Raw genomic sequence first — 25,017 nt, 5'->3', positions numbered from 1 at the left:
GGCGTTGCTCACCGTCCGCCTTGTCCACCAAGAAGAGGTTGCTGATAAAACCTCTAGGGTGGGGGAGGGTCCGGGCAATGGCCCCTTTGACTAGGAGAGATTGCACTTCCTGATCCACCAAAGGGGCGTCCACTGCAAAAAAGGTGATTGGTCGCGGGGGAACGGGTTGGGACGGGTTCCCGTAGAACTCTATTCAGAACCCTGAATAGTCTGAAGAACCCAGGCGCCTTCTGTGATTGAAGCCCAGGCCTGGAAAAAAATTGCCAGATGGCCCCCTACTCTTATTCGGGAAAAAGGTAGGACACTCACCGGCATTGTTGGAGGCGCCACCTCCACGGCCGCCTCTGTGCTTGCCACGTCTTCCTCTGGTGGGATAAATATTTCCGAATCTGGCCTTTGTACTGGATTTGGTGGGAGCCTTGTCAAGGAGCGTACTGATTGGGCGGCCGGACGAGCAGCCCCTTCCTCGGCTAGCCAGCTTGAAAACTCTTGAATGAAATACCTTTTTTATTTAGGACTGTGCCTTGTCCAATGAGGTAAAGGTATTGACAAACCTGCCCAGTTACTTAATAAAGGGCTCCCCAAAAAGGCCTCCCTGCGTCACCGAGCCTGCCTCGGAATTCGCTAGATCTCCGAGCTTGGGGTCCACCATAATAAGTAGTGACCTGTGTTGCTCGGTAGACAGGGAGCAGTTGGTGTTGCCAAGGAATACCACGGTGCATTGCTTCCAAGATGACAAGGTGTCTGGGAAGATGAGGGACCCGGAGTACTTTGCCTCCTCCGCCATGTCAAGGATCTTCATCAGGGGCCCCAAGGTGTCTAACAACTTGTCCTGCCATGCCCGCCAGGACCCGTCTATCCCTTTTTTGTGATATTTTATGAATTGATGGAGGAAGGTAGCAATACGTGGGTCAATATCAGGTGTTGAAGCTACCTTGCCTTCCAGATAAGGGCAGGGACACTATGCCCTGAAGCAGTTGCAGGGCCTCCTTCTCCAGGGTTCTCAGGAAGCGGCTCGCCACGTATCGTGCGACCTTGTCAGAAGGAGCACAATCTGAAGACCTCTGGGGAAGGATATCGTCTGGGTCAAGCATGTCTGCGCACAGGCCCCAGTCAGTTTGGGCAGGCGGTAGGTGGGAGGGGAGCCAGGGTTGTGAAGGGCCTGCATCATCATTCGTGTCCCTGTGGTCCCCATCAGTACAGTCTGGAAGGTGTGGCAGCTGGGTGGTACCGTGATGAAATGCCTGCTTAAGGCAAGCAAAGCATCAGGGTCCACTCCTGCCTCGTGGGTGCGCTTTGCCGGAGGTGGTTGGGTGTCAGGGAGTTTGAGGTCGGGCCAGAGCAATTTGTCGGGAGAGGCGGTTCTCGAGGGGGGCCATGGCATCCGAGACTGCCCTGTGGATCGATGCGTCCACCGTATCATAGAATTCATCATCCCATTGCAGGGCGGCAAGAGGATTCTCCTCCCCCAAAATCCTCAGAGTAGTGTTCCATGTCACAGGTATCTATTATCCTGGAGTGTAAACCCAATAGGTATATATGACTTTGGGGTGTAAACCCAATAAAATAGGGACAAGCCAAAGGGGGTCGGGGCAGGTAGTCCCAATGCAAATGTTTCACCAATAATTAGCAGTCCAGGGCAGAGTGTGTCCAAATATGGGTGGTTGGGTGTCAGCCACACTTATTGTGCAGCTTTGGCAAGTAAATGGACTCACGCCAGGGACCCTGCAGCTCTATGTTCTGAAGGTAATATATGGCTGGGAGGGGGTCCCAAAGACACAGGTCCGCAATACTGACTCTTTTTCATCAGGAGCGTAACTGGCCTAAGAAATACAGACCCACATGGGGTGCAAAGGGAGCTGCTAATGCAGCCTCACAGCAGGTGTAACTCTCCAGCGACAAGTCTCCCCTGCTGCGCTGCAGCTCCAATTCCTGTTAGAGTGCAGAATGCGCGGAATGTGGAGTGCGCGCCGCGGCAGGAAATGCCACTCGAGCGTCCTCTACAGGCGGGATGACTGCCCCGCCCAGCCTTTCTACAAATGAAAACACAGCTGTGAAGGATCAGAAATGCTCCAGCGGTCGGACACGGGTTGGCCCGAGTAGCGGGCGCCCCGTGGAAGAAACAAGCTGAAAGTTGAGCCTGGGCAAGAACCTAACAGGAAAAAATTCCAGGCAACCAACCAAGACGCGCAGTAGTAATCATAAAGCGCTAGCAACGGTTAACAAGGCATAATGAAATTCGACAAAATTCACCAATAATAGACACAGGTAAACATTTATAATCACAGGTAAACATTTAACCAGCAATTTATACACAAGCAAATTGCAAGGACCGTGCAACCATTAGGCCACAACAAAACTCCTGAGAGAAAAAAAAGAGGGCACTTATCTTGGCTGCGAGCAGCGAAGAAAAAGAAGGAATGGCCACGGATGAAGGACTATGAGCAGGCTGAGCTATCCTGATTGGTGGAGCTAGAACAGACAATATACGTGTTGGACTCTATGATGTTGTTGTGATAGTCGCAAGGGTTCATGAGAATAGTAGTTTTTTGCATCAACTATAAAATGGCTGCAGTTAATAAAGTGGAGAAAGAATAGCATAATCCTAGCCTCCGGTCTTGACATAGAATGGAGCAAACAGTGCTACAGTTATAGCTAGGCTGTGGGGTTTTAGGTTTAAACCTATAATAACTGATGAAACCCCACTGAAAGAAAAATAGCCCTCACCGGTGAAAACATATAAACACCGAAAAAACACCTGGACAACCGCAAACTAAATGCCATTCAAAGAAAGGAAAAAGAGAGTTAAAGTCATTTTTTTCTTCCTGAAGGGGTCATTACAATGTAACTTTATTCTACAAGTAGCAGTAAGAAAGACTGGCTAACATTCTGCTTGAGTTTTGTTCTTTAGGGATGCCACTAAAATATTGTTTCTTCTTCCTTTTACTTTTTCAGTTTTGTGGCCTTTGGTCTAAAGATGCAGGGTTTAGTTTCATGTTTTAGGTCTAGTTTAATTATTTTATAAACTATAGAGAATCAGTAAATATCAAACCCATATTTGATATTTTGGCTGCATTTGATTCTTTCACCGATAGGTCAAATGGCTGGTTTCATAAAAATCTTTCCTAATATGTGGCATCACATTTACCAACAGAGAATGGGTAAAAACCCTTATTACATCTGACCATAGTTTCTAGTGGGTCAGTATTGATAGTAGGTGAATTGCCAACACTTCAGGATTTAAAACATTCAATGCAAGGTATAGTGACAAGTATATATATATCACCAAGCATCTGGGATAGTGGTGAAAACATGACACCAGACTTTTGGAAAACATGGAACGCAGTGTCACTTGTAATGCTCTGCAAAAAAGGTTCTTTCCAAGTTCAACAAAGATTGGAGTGATTTTGTTTGTATTTGCAGTGATTCAGCTACGTGTATAAAAAAGTTGTGTGATGACCTGTCAAAATTGATACCCGAGCTGAAGTGATTCCCTGTAGTAGATCCTTGCCACTTGTTATATGGTATGCTGAAAGCATCTTTGCAATCTTAAGAGTAAATGAGGGATGCTATTGACTTTTTAGTCCATTCTGGTGCACTGGTTTCTAATGCACAGGAACTATAACGCAAATATTTATAATTTCGTGCTTTATGTGGCATCAAAGAAATGGTCATCCCCACTGTGTCCCTTAGCTGATGGTTCTCGGCCCAATGGGCTAAGAATGCTGAGTGGCCTTTTCACAGAAATTTACATGGGAAGGAAAGAGCGAGCGCACATGACCCAAAGACTCACTGAAGAAGTATTGTATGGTGTACTACAATAAGATTAATGTGCAAAAATCTATTTGGACCTCATATACACTATAAGTAGACTGTCTATATACCATGTTCTTTCAGTGCAGAAAGCAAGCAATAATAAAAGCAAAACGTTCCATAAACACCGGGAAAACACTTTTTCTGTTGTTTTTAGTGGCGCGAAAATGTGTAAGCACTGATAACAACTGTTTTTTAAGATATTGAAAACACTGAAAAATAAACACCAGAATTTACCAAAAATAGAAACTGAAAACAGGAAAGCCTAGTTATAGCCAAATCCAAAAGCATCCTTCATCAGTCAAAATATCTCTAATTTTAAACTCTTCCAAGCGCGCCCAACACATTTTTCATGAGCTAATATCTTAAAAACAACTGATCAGAATTTCGCAAAGCAAAGGACCTCCTCTAAATGTCATGCCAAGTTTGAAGTAATTGAAGATTAAAGGGCAACTGCATCTTTATTGACAACACACACATGTTTACATTCTTCCCCTGCAAAGATAAGCTCTGCTGTACCTCTTTACACCTCTCTGCAACGCAGCTCCGTGGTGCTTACTGGAGGTACCTGTTTGACTAGTTGGCCCCTAGGGGACCTCTGGATTGAGGAAGAATTGATTCCCCAACTTAAAACGCGCCACAGAACATGTTTGCACACATATCACCTCTAGCCCCACCCCCTACCTTCACCACTGTGCAAACACGCCCCGTACCGCGTTCTAGGTTGGGGGATTAAGTCCCCTTGTATACTGGGGGTCCATGGAGGCCAACTAGCCCACCAAGAACCTCCAGTATGCGCCAGGGGGCTGCGTTGCAGAGAGGTGTAAAGAGGCCACACCCCTTTTTACACCTCTCTGCAACGCAGCCCCCTGCGGGGGAGGGGGGGCATGTGCTCCCCGTAGCATAATGACTTTGCCCCGGGGAGTGGCGGTCCCCGGGGCAGGGTGGGGGGGATTGGGCCCCCCCACACTTTTTTTAAAATATGCCCCCGGGATTTCGTCCCCCCGGGGGCTAATTTTTAAAAAAGCAGACCAGGTTTTTTTTTTTTGCAGGGTACGCGTACGTACGCGTACCCTGTGATTTTTAAATCCCCCCTTGTGGGACCCCCTGAGCAGGCCTAGGGGGTCAGGGTGTGTCTACCCTGCCCCCTTTGCGTGTTTTGCGCTTTTGTTTTCTGCTTTCTTGTTCCTCAGACGGCTGCCAACACTTCCTGGTTTGGAGTGTTGACAGACAGTTGACATCCAATCAGCGTGCAGTTCGTGCTCGGAAAGGTACGCATACAGTACAGGGTACAGTAAGCTCCTCTAGATATACTTATGATTTTCTCAGGAACTACTGAACGGATTTACACCATTCAACAAAAAGGGTGATCTGCGAACCGAACTCTACCTTTTTGCCAAATTTGGTGTAATTCCATTCAGCCGTTCGGGCTGTAGCCCTGGCTAAAGGTCCTATGGAAAATTGCATGGGGAAAACACGTTTTGGGACCCCCTTTTTTCTCGGCTCCCGCTTCACGAATCACCCCCAAACGTTCAGGGAAGGAGCGGAGCGGAGCAGGCCATTTTCTTGGAGAAATTAACGAAGATTCGTCCACCGGCGCCAAAGTTATTCCAAATAGAATGTTGCGGATTTCCTATGGAAACTAGGTCCTAACTATAACTACCTACTGGCGACCGCCAGTAGGAGAGAGATAGGGCGATAGATAGGGCGATATATAGAGTGAGGGCGATAGATAGAGTGAGGGCGATAGATAGGGCGATAGATAGAGTGAGGGCGATAGATAGAGTGAGGGCGATAGATAAGGCAATAGATAGATAGATAGAGTGAGGGCGATAGATAGGGCAATAGATAGATAGATAGAGTGAGGGCGATAGATAGATATATAGAGTGAGGGCGATAGATAGATAGATAGATAGATAGATAGATAGATAGATAGATAGATAGATAGATAGATAGATAGATAGATAGATAGATAAAGTGAGGGTGATAGATAGATAAAGTGAGGGTGATAGATAGATAAAGTGAGGGCGATAGATAGATAGATAGCTAGATAGATAGCTAGATAGATAGATAGATAGATAGATAGATAGATAGAGTGAGGGCGATAGATAGATAGAGTGAGGGCGATAGAGTGAGGGCGATAGAGAGATAGATAGATAGATAGATATCGATAGCATACCACGTGTCACTCATTTAATCCTCAGAAAAAATTCTTGACACTGCATGTCACACAGCATAAAAACTGTCACACGTTTGTAAATAAGTATCACAGTTCATGTACAGAGCACACCTTTTGCATATAAACTGCAGAGATCATTCAGACTTACGTTCGAACTTTGTGTCGGCCAATGATGAATGCCACTTTCCGGCTCCAGGGGTTCACAAAGCTTGACCAGCTTGTGTCCAGCGTGACGTAGTCTCCATTCTTGGTACAGAAACGCATCGGTGCATGTTCAAAGGGCTGCTGACCTGCATACCTCATTACTTCAAGGGAATGAGACACAGTGTATATTTTTACTAGCTTAGCAGGTACTGCTTTTCTGGTTCAAGCAAGGCCAAAGTACCTTAAACCCACATCCCTTTTTAGCAATATGGTGAGTGCAAGGATACGCTTCAAGTTTGACCATAACATTGATAAAGAGCCAAGTTTAGCAAATGATTTTCCCTAAATATGTCTATTGCTTCAGTAAATACATAAAATCATATTGAAAAGGGAACTTGTTGAAGCCACTAGGGAAACGAACTGATGGAGAGAGAGTTGTCGGTGCTAGTAGGGGTTTCAGGCAACACTGCAATCTAGTGCAGCTGTGTTTTGGCACCCACTCTGAATCTAGTCTTATGGGCTTTCGGATTCAGGGTCACAGTTGATGACGAATGACATTATGATATTGTAACAGAGGTGACAAAAATTATGCTTTATCCTAGCACAAATGAAAACAATAGGGGGAAATGAGATTACCACCGCTAGTCAATAGACTTTAGTTCAGAAAAGGTGGATTACAAATGCAGCATTAGAAACATACACTCTCTTTTATGAGCTTAGATTAAAATACACAGTTCATATCACATATAAACACAGAAACACAATATGTACATTACATTTGCAGAAACCATGCAGAGAAATCTGCTTGCGTTTTTATGTGTAAGTGCAATGTTTAAAAGGGCCACTTACATTTGCCCCGTGATTGGAACTTTGGTCTCGACACTGGAAGTTTCGTACAGCAGAGCTTTAAGTGGAATGAAAAATTAGGGGCTCTAACGGAGGAGTGGTCGAAAAACCTCTTCTAAGAAACCTCCAAAAGTGGTGTGTCCTTTATAATTAAGGGTGCTACCGAATACATGTGTAATTGAATAATGTGTTTGACAACAAGATATTTATTTAACAGCTTGTAAAGCACAATTATTCTGGGCCACATCGACTACGACACCAGAACAGATGAATTATGAAGTAGGAGATGCCTTGACTGCTTGCTGTTGATACCCTCTGAGAATTAAGTGGTTAGCTCTTTTGTTCAATTGGAATGAAATAAAGGCCAAGCCATGGGACCGCATGGTAAAAGACAGTATCCATGTGTCTTTGTTCAAGTATAACAAAGGAGATTTTTGAGACATTGAGATGTAGATTCAGTATGTAGCAAGCCAGCATGTACACTTTTTTTTGTTTCAATACTTTAATAGTTTAGATGTATACGCTAAGAGCCCGATTACGAGTATGGAGGTTCCTAGACCGCCGCACCAGCAACTCCTCGTGGTCTGACAGCCCTATTATGAGGTAGGCGGTCGGAACACAACAAGCCTGACACAAGGCCATCACCGGGATTCTGGATCCTGGCGGGGGGAGGTGTGAAAAACGGTGGCCTGCGGCAGCAGTGTCGATTTCAGCACCACTGTACAGATCACAACCTGCCTTTCCACCAAGCTGGCCATCAACAGGTCAGTGGAGAGGCAGTGAAAGGGGCTCCAAAGAGGGCCGCAGAGGGGGTGTGCATGGGGGCCCATCTGCTTGCACTGTTGTGCGTGCACTGTGTGCCATGCACAACATGGTGCATGGCATATAGTGCACCGACATGCAAGAGGCACTGCCACGGAAGCAGCATATGCTTCATGCTGTCTATGAGCTGAAGCATGCCACTGTCGTTGCACTGCCGACACAAAACCGCTAGCCTAGTGGTGTTATCGTAATATAGTGGTCGGGATGTTGCCAGCTTGGCAGCATACTCCTGTCCGCCGCAATGGTGATCCGGCGGAGGGACTGCAAAACTTGTAAATGAGCCATAAGTGTTAGATATTGGAGGATCTACAGAATAGCGCGAAGCGAGGCTCGGACTCTGGAGGGAAGAGAAGACAGTGATGCTGGATGGTCCAAAGCCATGGTAAGTCGAGTCTAAAAGGACAGTTGTTAGTGCGTAGTGGCTATGCCCTATGGAGGATCGTGCATGTGGTCCCTGCGCTACAGTTGAATAAGGGAAGGGGGTGGTGAGTGGGAGAAGGGGCTGTACCCTGGGCGTGATCTCGGCAGCGGGTATAGGTTTCCCATCAACAGTGTACAGTGGTGTCAGAAACTGAGGCATGAGTGTTGGGATCGGGATGCGGTATGTCTCATTGTGCAGCATGAACTTCACCCGTTGATAGGTATTAATCTTGGGCCCCCAACTAGGATTGTGCCTCACCCACCTCGTGGGTGTCGTCCACAGCAGGGAGCTCCAAGAATGGAGGACATACCTGGTAAATGTTTTCCATCCTGTCCTGAAGTCAGTAAATGTGTGATTCATAGGACGCACTATTAAACATTTCAATCAGTCATTCTATATGCATCACTCTCGTGGGGGGAGTGGCCAGTGGCTGAGGATACAGATCTTTGCTATCATGAGGACCACCTCCAGTAGGCGCTGCGCCAGATTGATCAGCGTACTCAGGTCAATCGTGTCATGTAGAATAACCAGTGTCTCAGGTAGGGGTACAAGCATGTCTTTGGCTTCTACTTCATTCTGTGGACCAAAAGGACCGCAAATCACTGCATATGTACAGGGTGTGTAAGGTGTCGTGGTCTGGGAGGTAGAAACCACAAAGGGTTTTGGCCCTTAATCAGTAAGGCCGGACCAATATATCAATACCTAACAAACAACTTCATTCATCCCACTTATAACAACAACTAAATGACCTAAACACTTTGGTTCATATTTTTTTGGAAAACTATACTTTTTTGCACAGTTGTTTTTTGGCCAATACAATTGAAATATGTTTATGGAAATACACTGAATACACAACAACACTTAACACAACAAAACACATAGATGTGATCAAATTACATTATAAATCTCAATATAATTTATAAATGACTAGCTTACCCGTTGCGCGTTGCTGCGATCTCCGAAGAAAGGAAATTCAAGGAAACTCATCATGATAACATTCAATTTACATTGTGTCATTTTTATTGAAACGTATTCATTTTAATATGTAAAACATTTCAAAGTGTCGTTTTAATTCTATTTATTTATTCGAGTGCTTGTGGATACACGATTTTTTGTTTTTCCATCAGGTGCGTACATCAGTATTCGAAAGATTATGAGGGACCTGGGGGGCCGATATTTAAAACAATTTTATGGCAGAAACCTTCGCGGGAGTGTACTCAACAACTTCCCAAAGTTTCATGGTGATCGGATGAATGGTGTTTTAATTCTATTTATTTATTGGAGTGCTTGTGGATACACAATTTATTGTTTTTCCGTCTGGTGCGTACATCAGTATTCCAAAGATTATGAGGGCCCTGGGGGGGCGATATTTAAAAAAATGTTATGCCAGAAACCTTCACGGGAGTGTACTCAACAACTTCCCAAAAATTCATTGCGATCGGATGAATGGTGTAGTAATGCATATGCCAGAAACCTTCGCGGGAGTGTACTCAACAACTTCCCAAAGTTTCATGGCGATCGGATGAATGGTGTAGTAATGTTATGTTATGTTACTAATTTTTTTTGAGCGCACAGCTGCCCCAGCCAAGGGGCGTCCCGGCGCTATGACTGGAAAAGCAACATAACAAGCAGAGCAGAAAAAGATCAGAGAAAATTAATAAGGCAGGGGAAAGAGATGCGTTTTAACAGCCTTCCTAAAAACCAGAAGATCTTCCAAAGCTCGAATGTGCACAGGAAGCGCATTCCAAAGCTTGGCAGCCAATACAGTAAAAGAACGACCACCTAGTCTACTTTTTTTAAAGCGCGGAACATGCGCTAGATTTTGACTAGCAGAGCGAAGACTACGAGATGGCGTGTACAGGGTCAAAAGATGCTGGAGGATGGAAGGGGCGTCGGTTTTAAGAATTTTAAATGCGAAACACATCGTCTTTAACTCTATACGCCTGATTACTGGCAGCCAGTGCAATTTACAGATTGTACTGCGGGCTGAACAGAACCGCGGCAGGCCTACCAGAGCCCTGGCAGCCGCGTTCTGCACCCGTTGGAGTCGCAGGACCTCCGCCTGATTGGCGCCTAAAAACAGTGAACTTGCATAGTCAAGCCTTGATGCTATGCTGGCTTGAATCACCAACTGGCGGGTGGGGGCATCAAAAAATTTGAGGATAGGCCTCAAACCACGCAAGATGCCAAAGCATGTAGATGCCACCTTCTTCGTATGACACGAGAAGGTAAGTTTGGAATCAAGCCACACGCCAAGGTTTTTGAGTTCAGAGACCGGTTTAGGCGGGGGACCCAACTCATTAGGCCACCAACTCGCACCCCACAGATCAGGATGTTTCCCTAACACCATCACCTCGGTTTTGAGGGCGTTGAGCTGTAGACAGTTGGTAGTAAGCCAGCTAGCAACAGCCCTCAAACCATCCGCAAAGTTGGATGCCAGCTGGTCAGAGTCCCCATCAAGAACCACTGCCAGCTGGGTATCATCGGCGTAGGATACCATAGTGAGACCCCAACTCTTCGCAACCGTCGCCAAGGGTTGGACGTATAAGTTGAAAAGAGTGGGGCTCAGCGCCGAACCTTGCGGAACTCCTTGAGTAATGGCGTGAGGTTTTGATCTGAATGGAGGCACTACTATACTACTACCACTACATAATGCATATGCCAGAAACCTTCGCTGGAGTGTACTCAACAACTTCCCAAAGTTTCATGGCGATCAGATGAATGGTGTAGTAATGCATATAGGACAAACAGACAGACAGACAGACAGACATTTGTTTTTATATATATATAGATATAAACAGCTCGTGTTCTATGCAAGTTGTGACATTCAAGATCAAGATAAACACTGCCTCTGATTCTTTTCAATTACACGTTTAAGCATTTTTGTTCTGTATTTCAGAGTCTGAATCCAAAAGGCAAACAAACCTAGCTCACTTAATTTTCGAATCAAAGTACACCTAGTCAAGAATGAGCATTCAGTGGTATTCCCATCTACTGGGCACCTATTTGGTTGGAAAAAAACAACCGTTGACACGTTTTGAACCCTTTAGGACATGAATGTCGGGTTCTCCTCAGGACGTAGAACTTCAAGCCCAATTTTCTCTTAAACGGACGTAAATCTCCTAAATCACCAGCCGGTGATCTGGGGTTATCAAAAACAATTTGTCAGACTAGAAAAAAATGCGCCTTCCTGCATTAGTTGTATGTCTTTTGTATTATGTATTCAGGAAGTTTATTTCAAGTCTTCTTGTTATCTCCGCGGACCGAGTATATAAGCGCCTTCACCCGCACCATTACTACCGGGTTGTTGCGCTGATTTACTCGGTCCGCAGAGATAACAAGAAGACTTAAAATAAACTTCTTGAATACGAATACAAAAAAACAAACAACTGAATGCAGGAAGGCGCATTTTCTAAACTTAGGACATGCACTTGGACAAAATCCCAAACCCTTGCTCAATAAGTTTATTTCTACATTCGTTAACATATGACTTGATACATTCACAACATTAATCTTGTTAGAGACATTCGTGGAAGTCAAATCATTTACAATTGTTGGGTATGTGTCCCCAATCTGGTTGTTACTCCCACTTTCTCTTTTATATTTGGATCTTGACCTAGATTCCCCCCTCCTGGTCTTCTTGAAACCCCCTCTTTTTCAAATGTTTGTTTGTTCCTTTTCCTGAACCTTTGTAGTTCTACAAATAAAGGGATCCTCAGTGCTCCCTGATGGTTGTCCCTGTGCACTTAGTGATTCCCCACTGGTCATACTACTGACACTTTAAGTGTCAGAAATGCTGGTTAATTCCATTGTCTGCGGTCTATTGTCTGTTGTCGCTGAATGTAATTCAGTTTTGAGATTATCAAACTTTTTCGCAAAAGTATAGACCCTCTCACTATGGTAGTCTCTTATCTTGCATTATTTTTTGTGACTTCTTATCCTTTAAGTATAGTTGGTGTTTTTTATTTCCTCTTTAAGGATCACCAGATTGAATTCAGTAGCCTCAGGTAAATTTAGGTCAAGGATCTCCTTCTCTAAAACGGAAATTTCAAGCAATAATTTTTCTCTTTTGAGATCGGCATCCCTGATCAGTATATCCATCATTCCTACAGATGATTTGAACAATACTTGTTCCCACTCTTTTAAATGACCCTTATCCAAATCCTGACAAGAGGGAAGGATCAAAATACAAAGCCCCCTAGGTACTTGTTCTTTGTAAATATATTTACGTAGGACTGTTGTGTCCCACCATTTGGAGAGCTCTTGTTTTTTTAATCTTTCCAGTCTCAGGAATTTTTGTATTAGTTCCTCCTTTACTGTATCCCTAGGTCTGTTAAAGTCCTGTGAGGGATTGAGACTAAATAAATTATCCATCAGTGCATTTCTAATGTCATCAAAGGTGGCCATAGTTAATGGTGATAGACCTGATCACTAGATATATATAATCTCAAGAAAGGTTTATAGTACAAAGCACATGGAAAGTTGATGTAAGTCTCAAATGTTTCTCCTCTCAATCAATATTGGTTATACCAAATAATCCCATGGGAAATGTAAGTTCCACCACAGTTCATGACGAAAATTCCTGCGAGTCACAATAAGGGATTGATATGACTGCCAGTTGGGCGTTTTTTTTACATTATTCATTGGTACGCTCTATTGTGGGTGATGACAGGGAGAAATCAGATATGGTTGCGCTTTGATTTTTGGTCTGGCTGTTAAATATTAGTGAATCTTTAGGGTTTTTTCTAAATATGTTTGCTCTCTATTTGTTCACATTCAGGAATAATCACAATCTAATGCACATAATTGGAACATTGCGAACCGAGACATGAAATTGGAATCAGCAGATTGAATCTAAGGTGAGGTTTCCTACATCTGGTCTGCTTTCTAACATGATGGCCGGGTACCTGCGGATATATATTCTACCTCTGTAGCCATGTGGCCTGTGAGAACAACAGGTGGTGGTTTATATATGGATAAAACCATACAAATTCTTTTAATCTTAACCAATTTCATATATGCGTTGGCTGTTAAATCTCCGCACAGGGTGTATTGTCTTTTTTCCCAAATGAAACAAATACTATGTTTACATCTAGGTTGGAATGCTCTGAAATTTAACTTGCCACTACAATGATCTGGGGCATCATTAGGTGTGAATCTCTTCACGGATCTTTGGTTCTTGGCTAACTTTAATGCACATTCCTGTCTCTCTTTTTTTCTTCCTTTTTTCTTTTTCACCTTGCTCTGTTTAAAACACAATAATAAGGGCATTTGTTTATTTAGTTTATTTTGTATGAAAAACTGTATACTGTAATACAGAATACAAACAGTTTGTACATATGTTTTTGCAGCCTTGAGAAAGCCCAGGGGGGCAAAACGTACGTTGGCTGCTGCTGAATTCTTAATGTAATGAAATGGAATAAACCAAACTAAGAGACCGGGGTCAACAATTGTTGTGGAATTCTTCTAAAGGAATTTTAATTTGGCTGGTTAAACCACAGAGTTTTGAAATTGGATGATAGTTACAACCACTCTGTGTGCTTTGGTGTCTTTTAGTGGACATTGTTCTAGGCTGGTTTCAGTCCTAGTGGATTCATACCCTGGTGGGTGGGTACCGTGACACCACGAAAGCACCCTAAAATATTGTAGTTACAAGGACACGGTTGAGAAAAATTGAATACTGATATATACAGATGTGCAGGTCATAGAGCATACCCATAGTCTTTGTAAACTATCTTGACCACTTGGACCCCATAATAAGAGAAACAGCTGTGATCACCTTGTGTAGTTCACGGTCATTTTGGTTATGAGTGGATCCAAGTTAACTAAGATGAGTTAGTCAAGGACTTTGGTAATGGAGATACCTAGGCACTTGAGTCAGTTCAGGAACCATGAAAACTGGTAATGTGTAGTTGCTGCTCTCATCTTAAGCCGGGACAGGGTCAGTGCCTTGTTTTTGTCCCAGTTGATTTTATAGCCTGTAAAGGTCGAAAAGGTAGCAATGATGGACATTAATTGGGGAGTGATTCTTCCAGTTCCAATGAGGATATCGTCCGAGTAGAAAATAATTTTGACGGGCCTCTACTGTAGAGGGTATGCCAGTGATATACATGTTTTGGTGAATAGTCGCTGCTGAAGTCTCTAATGCTAGTATGAATAAAAGGGGTGAGAGCAAGTATTAATGTGTGTTCCTCTCACACCGAAAAGGTATCTTGACAAGAGGCCCCCGAAATTGATCTGTGCCATTAGATATGTGTAAAACAATTTCACTAACAAGATAAAGTTCTCACCAAGACCAAATCTGCAGAGGGTACAGATTAGGCAAGCCCAATCATTTCTGTTTAACGCCTTCTTGTTACTACTCTATCTTCCAGTCCTTCTAGGGAGAGTCATAGTGTGTGGGCCAGGATTCTCAGGTGTTTGTGAGAGGACCTAACCAGGACAAATCCGACCTGGGAAGATTGGACCAGGGTGGAGATTACCTTCTTAAGGTGGGAGGCCAATATTCTTGCAATGATCTTAGTGTCCACATTGAGTAAAGCGATCGTACGGGAGTTGGCGCACAGGAGAGGGTCCTTTCGTGCTTTACGTAAGACTTAACACCCTGTTGAAGGAAGGGGCAATGTGGCCCACTGCTTCAGTCTCTTGTAGGCATTGTATAGAGTTTCCAGCGCTTACTCTTTGGTCCATTTGAAAATTGCCCAGGGAAGCCATCTTTTCCCGGGGCCTTGTTGTACGGAAGATCAGCAATGGCCAGGGAGATTTCTTCTTTGGTAATCTCACCGTCCAGGAGTGCTCTTCCCTCATCATTGAGCCGGGGTAGGTTAAGATCTTGAAAGAAGCCTTCCTCAATGTGTTGGGTCCAGACTCTACAGTCCCGTATAATACGTTGTGAAGGCAGCCGCATTATCATGTGGCTCTGTGAGGATGGTGCCAGAGGCGTCTCTAATGGCAGGGAGGGCCACTGTCGTTTCCCGGTGCCGCTACTTCGAAGCGGGTATACAGCCTGATATTTTGCCCTGTTCATATTATCTAGCCTTGAGGTGATAAAGCAAGTATTCTGCCTTGGCAGTGAAAACAGAGTTAAGTTCCATTTTTGTTAATTCAAATTGTCATTGTGTCAGGGTATCGGGCAGATTATTCCTATAGTTTTTGCTTGCAAATATAATATCCTGTTCTAGGAAGGTATGCCTGCCTGCCCTACTTCTATTCATCACTTGCCCCTATAGAGTGGCTTTTGCTGCTGCCCAGAAGGTATGGGCTGAAGCCAGCAAGCCATGGTTGTAGAGAAATAGGTTTTAACCTTTAGCCAGCAAATGGCAGATCTCGAGGGCACCATAGAGCTCTGGTTGAATGCCTGTGAACTGGTCCTATTAGAGCATTGTAGCGAGTGAGGACAAATGGATTTTTATAACCTCTCATAACTCATTACGTTTCAAGGCTTTTGCAACTGTTGTTACAGGTGAGAGGTAAGTGTTTACAATGTGGAAGTTGTCCAAAGTAGCCAGCATTCAGTATGCAGGGTATGGGAGAAGCAGTGGTCACCGGGTTACAGAATTCTTTCCTAGCGTCGGTTTCCCATATATCTGTTTTCCAATGACAGTAGTAATTCTGTGTGAGCTATTATGATCAGGATCCCTTAACAAAAAGGGTTGACAATGGAGATACTGTGTGTTAGTGAAGACAGGCAAGAGATGTGATGTTCCTTAAGGGCCTCCATTCCTGTATTTGCTGTTGAGCAATAAGTCCCACAACCCATTCTCACCTCATACATATTACTTGGTGTGAGAGGTCGGTTAAAAAATGCAAAACGTATCTGTTTGTATCATATTATGACCCATTTTTTTCGTAATTCTGATTGATGGCCCGATTTAGAGTGTGACAGGCTTCCTTGCAGGTCCCCTACTGGAGGCTGGCCCACCATATTTAAAGAACCCAGTAGGCAAGGATCTCACTGCCTGCAAAGAAGAAGATACTGCTGAAGGCAGTAAAGATTTACAGAGCTGATGTCTTGTTTGATGCACCCTATCAGTATTATTTTTTGGTTTTCATGAAAAAACTCCCTAAGCGGGAGTCTATTTTAGAAAAACAAAAGATCCAGGAACATAGGAACAAAGAATCAAGGTGTTCTCATTTAGACTATGAAGGAAACTTCGATTCTCACTACATGTCCTAAAAATGCCTACCCCAAACATATTTGACTTGACAAGAGTCAACAAGAATTTTCATCCTGGCATGCCGCACTGTTGCTTGCAAGGAGAACTATGTATGGTAACCAGTAATGGTTTATCCTAAATATAACACAACAAGCAAACTAGATGCTTCTAGTTAGAATAAAGGTCTTCATGGCAAGGGGATATGTACTCACTCTTACGGTGCATGGCCAACATCAGTGGGCGATCTTCTGAGTGTAGATACGTAAGGACCGAAGTTCCAATCAAATCCTGTGGCAGGTAACCTAATAAAGGCACAGCCCTGCAATGAAAAAACAATGATCCAATCACTTGTCACAAAACTCTGCCAATAGCAGCACAGAAATATCTACAAAACTAAGAAAACTTTAGTTTCCAAATTATTCAAGTTTGAAAAATTCTTGCTCCCTACTACTCCTCTTTTTGCTTCCCCATTTCTGCCTCTGCAATATATTTTACCCACCCCAGAAACTGCAATCACCAAACCTTCAATGTTCTTATCATCTTCAAAGAATGTCCATTTCATCAAACTAAAGAATGACAAAAAGTGTGAGACGTTTCTGTGATTATTAAGCTTATTCGAAATATTTCTTTCAGGTGAGAAAGCTATGTTTGAAGGTTAACTGATTTAGTGAAAATCATGTGAATACCATTGTATCCCTTGATCATGGAGTGAAAGTGGCAGGTAGGAGAATACAGCTATGTAAGTGATCCTCACCCCAATCTTCTGACAGCTTTCTCAAATATTTCACTTTAGGTGTCTCTTTAGGAGACCACCCTTTTATCCCTTTGCTGCGGTATACACTTCTAATTCACATCCACTCATTCATTTCCGAAGAAACTTTCAAAATGTTCTTAAAACCATAAACTTGACCAAAAGCCCATTCAGTCAAGACCCTGGTTACTTAAACTGGGTTTGCAATTTGGAAGGAAATGCAGCTTGATGTAGCTTTGGCGAGTTAGTGTCTACAATTATTCATTCATCATGGACAATGCTTTGTCTCTATTGCACACCACACACCACATTGGGTGGTTTAGGATCCCTTTTTAACTCACCATTTTTCCTTATTGCCTACTTGTAAATATGTTTTAACCATGCAACTCGATGAAGGGAAGTGCCCTGAATTCTAGAGCCAAAAGAGAGGCAGAAAGAATGTGAAGAAAACTACTTCCTCAACCTCAAGATTGACGATTGCAATCAAATATGATGAAGACCGATCACTGTCGTAACTGCTATGGGAGAGGATCCAAATGTTAAATGTCATATTTCTAACCCTATTTAATGCCCCTGCGTGATTATCGTAAATCATTGTCAAAATAATTCTTACCTATCATCTACTTCCAGAAAGCCACAGCCTGGCGTATGAGTGGTAGTGAAGATCCACTTATCTAATGGGATTCTGGGAGCTAAGAAACAAACAAAAAAACAGTAGTAATGAAGAGTGCACTCTCTAAAGACCAACATTAGTGCTTTTTATGCATATAAAATGAATCTGCATGTCTTCTTGAAAAAAATTAGCTTCAACACTGAAGGCGGGAATAGCATTAAAGGGTAGTTGAGCAACCCAGCTAGACAATTCAACAAAATAAAAAATTGAGTCAAGAGATATATTTTGGATTAGTTTACCAGCTTTCGCAGAAAGCACCCATGTCTTAAACAATGATTCTGAAACAGCCTTTCTTGAATACTTTTTAAATGGAACACTGCTGCTGATACAAAAAGAAATACAACAATTAAAACATCACTTCCAACCCAGAGTTATTCAGACTAGCAGTACACAAAATAGTGAACTCTGCTCTAAAGAACTGCTGTCTCGGCCTACACTAACCACCCACTTCCAGAGTTCTAAATTCTGTAAAATAGCACCACTGAAAGCTATCCAAAGCTCAAACAGGCATTTGACGTCCCCATGGGTGCCATATTTCACAAACATTAGAGGTACACTGAAAAGATAGTTGACTAGAATTCATGTACATCTGTATGACCTGCTCGGGTCAGGCACCCTATTCAGAGTCATTTATAAATAGTGGTGTGGATGTGTTGACTTTGAGAACAGTTGTCCGTTTGATAATTGACTGAGAGGTGGAACCTGAGACCTATCTCTGGCATTGATTAATGTGCATTGGCCTTTGTCAAGGTATAAGAGCAGACCTTTTGCCCTGAGCAGCCATGAATTCAGTGCAAGGTATTCCTAGTCATTGCGGATCATTCTTCCCTTTATCTTGGTTTGATGTCTTCTCTTTCTCTAGGCCAAGCTATGTGCTCTCGTTCCCCTGGACTGGATTGAAATAAATTCCACGTTTACTTTTCTGGGAACAGTTACATCATTATCTTGACCCAGGGCAGCAGTCACTCAACAGAACTTTTTTTTATTGTAATATTTAATTAAGATATATTAGGTAGAACGACATCAACAGTCATCTGTGTATAAACTGGGCCAGAGTCATGACATAACAGGGCAGTTAATTACAGAGAAATATTGCTCGAAATATAATTACACAAGCACTTTACATTGATCAGTATTAGGAAGCAATCTCATCCGGTGTTCATCACATCCTGCAAATGTATAGTAATTGGATCATGTTATCTGCAGGGATATTATAGGTACTGCAGAGTTCAACTGTCCAATATATCATTGTAGTATACTGTCCCAGTCCTGAAACCGGACGAGAACCCTCATGGCTATCATCGTAGAGACCAGGGGTACTCACAAACTTTCACTCGGGGGCCAAATTTACAGTGTGGTTTGTGGGCCAGGGCCGCATCAGTGGGGGAGGGGGCGGAGCTAGAGCACAAAAAAACTGGGACCATGAGGTGGAACACAGCCCACGCAGCAGACCCATCAATTGTTCCCAGGATTAAAGAATCGATCCACAGGTATTAGAAGGATGCCTCCTGGCATCCTTTTGCTGGGTACCACCAGCCAGAGATCTCCCTCTCTCCTCTTAAAATTGCGATAGGCTGTCTGAGATGGGGGATTCCCACACACAGTGAAACTGAGCCTATATTCTTTAGCTCTTCCTCCCATGGGACTATCCATAGGAAACAGTATACTCACATCTAGAATATTATCGTCATGGCGAGAGGTGGGGATTACCACTCCTGGTGATTTGTTCTCTGATGGAACCCTCCTGAGTTTTCCAGAATTAAAACGTCAATACGGTCTGCACAATGGCATCTTTTTGCTATACGGCTCCATTGGTAATGTTCTAACTATTCACTGGGGTGTAAAGGGGGAACATCACTTACAACAAATTTTTTACAACGCACTACCATTACATCGCAACCATTACAACGCAAACCATTACAACGCAATGCGCTGGGGGGCGCTCTAGGATAGGGAATGTATTTAATATACTATCCAACACCTTCCCTGCTATCCACGGGGACTGGAGTTGGAATAGTAAATTAAATAATTCACTATCCAGCGCCTAAAAGCATTATGCGTTGTAATGGTATGCGATGTAAAAACCGCGTTGTAAAGGCATGCGATGTAAAAGCATGCGTTGTAGTGACACCAATCCGGTGTAAAGAGCCTGACACCGCTCTCCTCCATGCATTAAACACAATGGGAAACAGCAGCCATATGGTTTCTTGCCTTTATATGTTGTTCCAACATGACAGACTGATAGCACTGGAACAGCTTAGAAATACATGGAAGGCATTCAACAAGTCAAAATGGGCAAAGACCCTTGAGTACCACCACACGGTCTCCTGGAATGCCTGTTTTACGGGCATTCAATTTCTCGTTTTGCACAGAGCGTACCTAGCCTCCCACAGATGACAGCTCCTATACCAGACTGTGACAGATGCATCCCACACGTCCTCAGCTGATATAATTCACATGTTCGGACGTGCCCCTCACTGAACACATTTTGGGGTGCAGTGTTATCTGATATAACCCTAGCCACTGAACAAACAGATGTATTTTCTGTCTCACATTGCCCCCTAGAATCATAGGAAATTATTAGATCGGACTTTTAACTGCACATTACGGTACTGGTTGCTAATGACACATATAGGACTATTGTGGAATTAGGGTCTGATGACACACAGACAGTTTAAGGTTCTCAGAACTATGCGACTTAGTCTGAGTATAGGTCTTAGTTGCCAATTGTAACCTTTCACAGTAGTTTAGCTCTGCACATAGTTTACAAGGCCCCTTTAAGATGGGTGCCAATTGTTTTTCCACTTGCCATTTTGTAAAATAAATGCAATTTTGTACATAGTATTTAGCTATGTGTGTATTAAAGTACTATTCCTTATTAAAAAAGAAAACACACTGAATGGACGAAGGCTTATTTTGTAAGCTGAGTTCTGAGTTCATAAACTACAGCACATACCGGAGACATTCTTGGATTTCTCTGCCTTACTAACCTAAAAGACTAGTTCTAAAAGAGAAACTTGGTCCCCAGTTTGAGGGTCTGCAGTACGGAGGTCATATGAGACCAGAGGAGAAAGACCAGTTGACACTGCTGGGACCCAGTAATCTTTGAGAGCCCTGGGAGCTCCTGACTTAGATATTTCACAATAGGGTTCTTTGTTTAGTACTAAATTGTAAATATCCAACTTTGGAGTGTCGGTACCACAAGCCAGCAATTATTCAAATCTAAAAAATATAAAATTAAATAATCTTACACAAGGAAAGATCCTTGAAGCACATCTTTGTTAGACACAGGAGGAATTGCATCCACTCCCATCTTAGCTGTAATAACAGATTCAATTACATTATATCTTCAACAAGGTTTTTGTAATGTATTTATTTTTCCAAACACAATACAAAAACCACTGGGCATTTAATATACTCTAACATATGACAAGCAAGGTTACAAACACACACAGTATCACTTATGTGGACACTTACATTTTCCTTCTGCATACAAATGACCAAAACATTCGACAAACATAGAGCACATTGTTCTACACAGGTCTACCTTATAAGGATACAATTGTAGGTCCATTGATACAACCAGAGGTTTATGCTGTTGAGACATTTCTAAACTTTGTTGTGTATCTCCCTGAACGTCTATAGTGGCTGTAGGAATATCAAAAGAATTGATATTCTCCCCTACCTCATCGATGGACAAATCGACAGGTGTAGGGATCACCAACTCACGTAAGAATTTCCCCCTAAATAATACATTTATTCTCTACTTTCTCCTCTGTTGGCACTTTGTGCAACTTTCCTTACTTAGCGGCCACTACTTTACATATCACAGTCAGGGCCATAACGATGGCCCAGTGTTTGCCAAGCACAGCATGGTTATTCACCTTTTTGTTAAAATACTAATGATACTAAGTGCCCATTCATTTTTTAGTTTTAGGGGAGTGGACAACTCCTTGGCGACACTACCTGATTGACGTTTCTAGCTGGATCCCCGATACAACCTTCAATCTTTCAGAGACCTCCCTCGACTATTGTTCAAACCAAGGACAACTCCAAACCATATGTAGGAAACCGGGGCCTACAGTTTTACACCTGAGGCATGTGTCAGGTCTTATTGGATAGATTGTATACAGTCTAGTGGGTGTGAGGTTAGTATGATGTAACATATGGAAGTTTACCAGTTTGAACCTGGCGTTACTAAACATTTCCTTCACCTGGCCGCACGCTCTTCCCAGCTGCTCATCCAACAAAGGTTCTCTTAACTAAATCCTACTCCCAATATCAACCTTGTCTCCAGAACCAATGGAGCACTATCAATGTTCAATGTGTCAGAGTTGCGAAATCAAACTCCATGTAGACCCTATGTTCAACATGACTTCTAGTGTTTGTATCACAGCAGGAGCGCATGGGAAATCTGGATAAATAAGCCTGAAGGTTTTGGTTAGTTTAGTACACTGCAGGAATTGACCAGCACATACATCAGCATTTTCTTGTGCCTCCTGAAATTTAATGCAAACATCTCCCAGAAATAGAACTCCTAGTTTGTCACACCCCATCTCTCTTCACTGCATCATGGGCATGGTACTACTTTACTATATTATACTATACTATATTTATGAAAGGCTGTATCCACCAAATTGGTAAGTTCCTGGAGAAAGGAGGTTTACAATCGTATCTTCATCTATGAGCTACATTATGATGTTCAAATGGAGAAGTGGAGAAGTGTGGCTCACTGGTTAGAGCAGGCAGACCCTGGAGCAGAGGTCAGACCCTGGACCAGGGTTCGATTCCCGACGCGGCAGGGTCTCGAGCTCAAATGTCCACAGACTCGATAATTCTCGCTCCGGTGCCTGACCTAATCATGGGTTCTCACTCTGCAACTCTGGGCATTAAGCTTGCTTAATCTCCACAACGGCCCCCCTGCAGCGGGATGCCTGGCTTTCACCTTGGGGATGCCCTGTAGGGGCTATCTCACAGGGAAAAGCCAGGACGGGTTCCCAAGGCAAGCGCCGAGATGCCTCCGGGTGATTCGAGCGCTATATAAGAACATACAAAAAAAAAAAAACCTCCTCAGGCACACTGAATAATCTTTACGACAGCAACCAACGCCCTGTTGTCTGTCAAAGCCTTGCATGCATATCTGAATCCTGAATCCATGTATATTCACAATCAGAGTTATGTGAGCTGTGCATTGGTCAATTTAAATTTGATCCACACTAAAACCTTCTTTATGAGATGAGAATATCTGTATTAAATGTGCGCTCACCAACCTAGCAAAGCATCCACTTTCTATATAGTTATCCTAGAATATCAAGTATTGCTATATGTCTGCATTGTTAGGAAGCCATCCCACTTTCTAAATATCTTTGCATGCACTTGTTAATGACAAAAATAGTAGATGCATGAGCAAGAATAAACCCCTTGTCTTGATTGCATGTAATGATTTAAACTGAAGGTTGTTGTGGGACTTATGCCTACAACTGGTGTCGGAGTGTTTTAGCAAATATATTGACAGCCAGCAAAAAGTCTTTATGAGTTGTTCCTGAAAGACAAGGTAAACAGGGGGTCGCAAGTTTGAATATAGCAATGGCATTTTGGCATTCCATCCTTCCATAAGTCAGACAACGTGTACCAAGAAACTGGTGATAGTAACATTGGTGGTCCTTTACATTCCTTAGAATAGCAAAAGTGCTATATAAAGCAAGTTATTATTGTGATTATTATTATTAACTGGATGACGCATTTAAAGTGTTAACTAAGTTTTATGCACTGGCTATATTTAACAATTAAGTCCACTTTCAGTTAAGCAATGCTTTGCCTGCATCCACTCCCCTTTTCAACAGTGCCAGAAAATATTCCTATGATATTACCTAAGTTTATTTTAAAACACTGATGGTTACTGTAGAACATGTTTGCTATACCTTGTTGCAGGTACTGTAATGGAATTTACAATGTGATGTGCATGAAACCCATTTGCTAGTTTTTAAGAAGGCATTCCCCAATGAACACATGTATCACCCAATATGCCCAATCACAACAAAGATAAAAAAAAAAAATTTTTAAAAGGTAAACATGTGTTATGATGTTGATTCAATCTAAATACAGCACGTACCTATACCATTTTCTAAAGCTATGCATGAAAAGAATAAATGCAGGTACTACATACAAACAGAATATTGAAGGCAATGATTGAATATCCGGATAAAGTGACTGCAATTATCCTGCATAAGGCAAACACAACTTAGTAAAAATGAACAAACAGAAAAGCTGGATTTAGAAACCATAATCACATAGAAAGCAATGTTTACTTTTAAGAAAAAGATAGGAAGTTACTTTAAGTTATTACCTAATACTGTAACTCTTTCACCAGTGAAATGATATTGCTATTTTGCTTTGTTCAATGCACATGCAGTTTTAGTCATTACATTATGGATTTTGAATAATGTTACAATAGTTCTGTATATGGTCTGTATGATATCAGGTCGGATTACTCAATTAACTGCATAACTTGACCTAAAAATATGTTTTTTTAGGTAGAGAGGTTATAATGTGCATAAGAAACTGCACACTTTACTGTTTGCTGTCCCTTACCTTCATATCCAGAGTGTATTCTTTCTGCTAGAGCCAGGCAGCAGGATTCAACCTCAGTAGTCATGGAGTTCCCTACCCGGACAGAGTATGGGGTGATCCGGAAAGGGAAGTACCGAAGCTCACGATCTCCATCCTTCCCTCCTCTGCAGATATATAACAACTCTTCTATTTAGCAATTGTTTTTTTAAACAAAGAATATCTTAATAAGAAAACCATTCTGTATAACATAAACCAGTTACATTAAATGTGAAATTAAATCTTGTAAAAGTTACAGTTTGAATGTACAACATTAAGGGCCAGATGTAGGTACATTTTATTTTACCACCTCTTAAATACCGCATCATACCGACTCGGTATTTAAGAAGTGGTAAAATAAAAGTACCGAGATGTAGGTAAATACAGATGTGCATTTACCGATTCTGAAACAATCGGTATTTACCGATGCGGTAAATACCGACCGGTAAATGCCCATTCATTCCTATGGGCTTTGAAGCCCATAGGAATGATTGGGCATTTACCGGTCGGTATTTACCGCATCGGTAAATACCGATTGACACAAGGGTGCAGGGGGTGTCACTTTGACACCCTCTGGCAACCCCAAAAGAGGCTCGGGTGCCATGT

At 42.6% G+C, this 25,017-nt stretch overlaps 1 protein-coding gene across 2 annotated transcripts in view; it reads right to left on the bottom strand.

Moving 5' to 3' along the window:
- PER3 (period circadian regulator 3) overlaps positions 1-25,017 on the bottom strand; it is a 361,451-nt gene that overhangs the window by 253,204 nt on the left and 83,230 nt on the right. For both annotated transcript variants that reach the window (XM_078642926.1, XM_078642925.1), the window contains 4 exons: positions 24,397-24,539; positions 17,746-17,824; positions 16,594-16,700; positions 6,141-6,297 (listed from right to left, as the gene is read on the bottom strand). In XM_078642926.1, coding sequence (XP_078499052.1) covers positions 6,141-6,297; positions 16,594-16,700; positions 17,746-17,824; positions 24,397-24,539 — 486 coding nt within the window. The remainder of the gene's footprint in view (positions 1-6,140; positions 6,298-16,593; positions 16,701-17,745; positions 17,825-24,396; positions 24,540-25,017) is intronic.

The sequence above is a fragment of the Lissotriton helveticus genome, chromosome 5_1 (genome assembly GCF_964261635.1).
Source record: "Lissotriton helveticus chromosome 5_1, aLisHel1.1, whole genome shotgun sequence".
Lineage (NCBI taxonomy): Eukaryota > Metazoa > Chordata > Amphibia > Caudata > Salamandridae > Lissotriton > Lissotriton helveticus.
The sequence above is the reverse complement of the archived record's forward strand: the minus strand, read 5'-3'. Positions and strand labels throughout refer to the sequence as shown.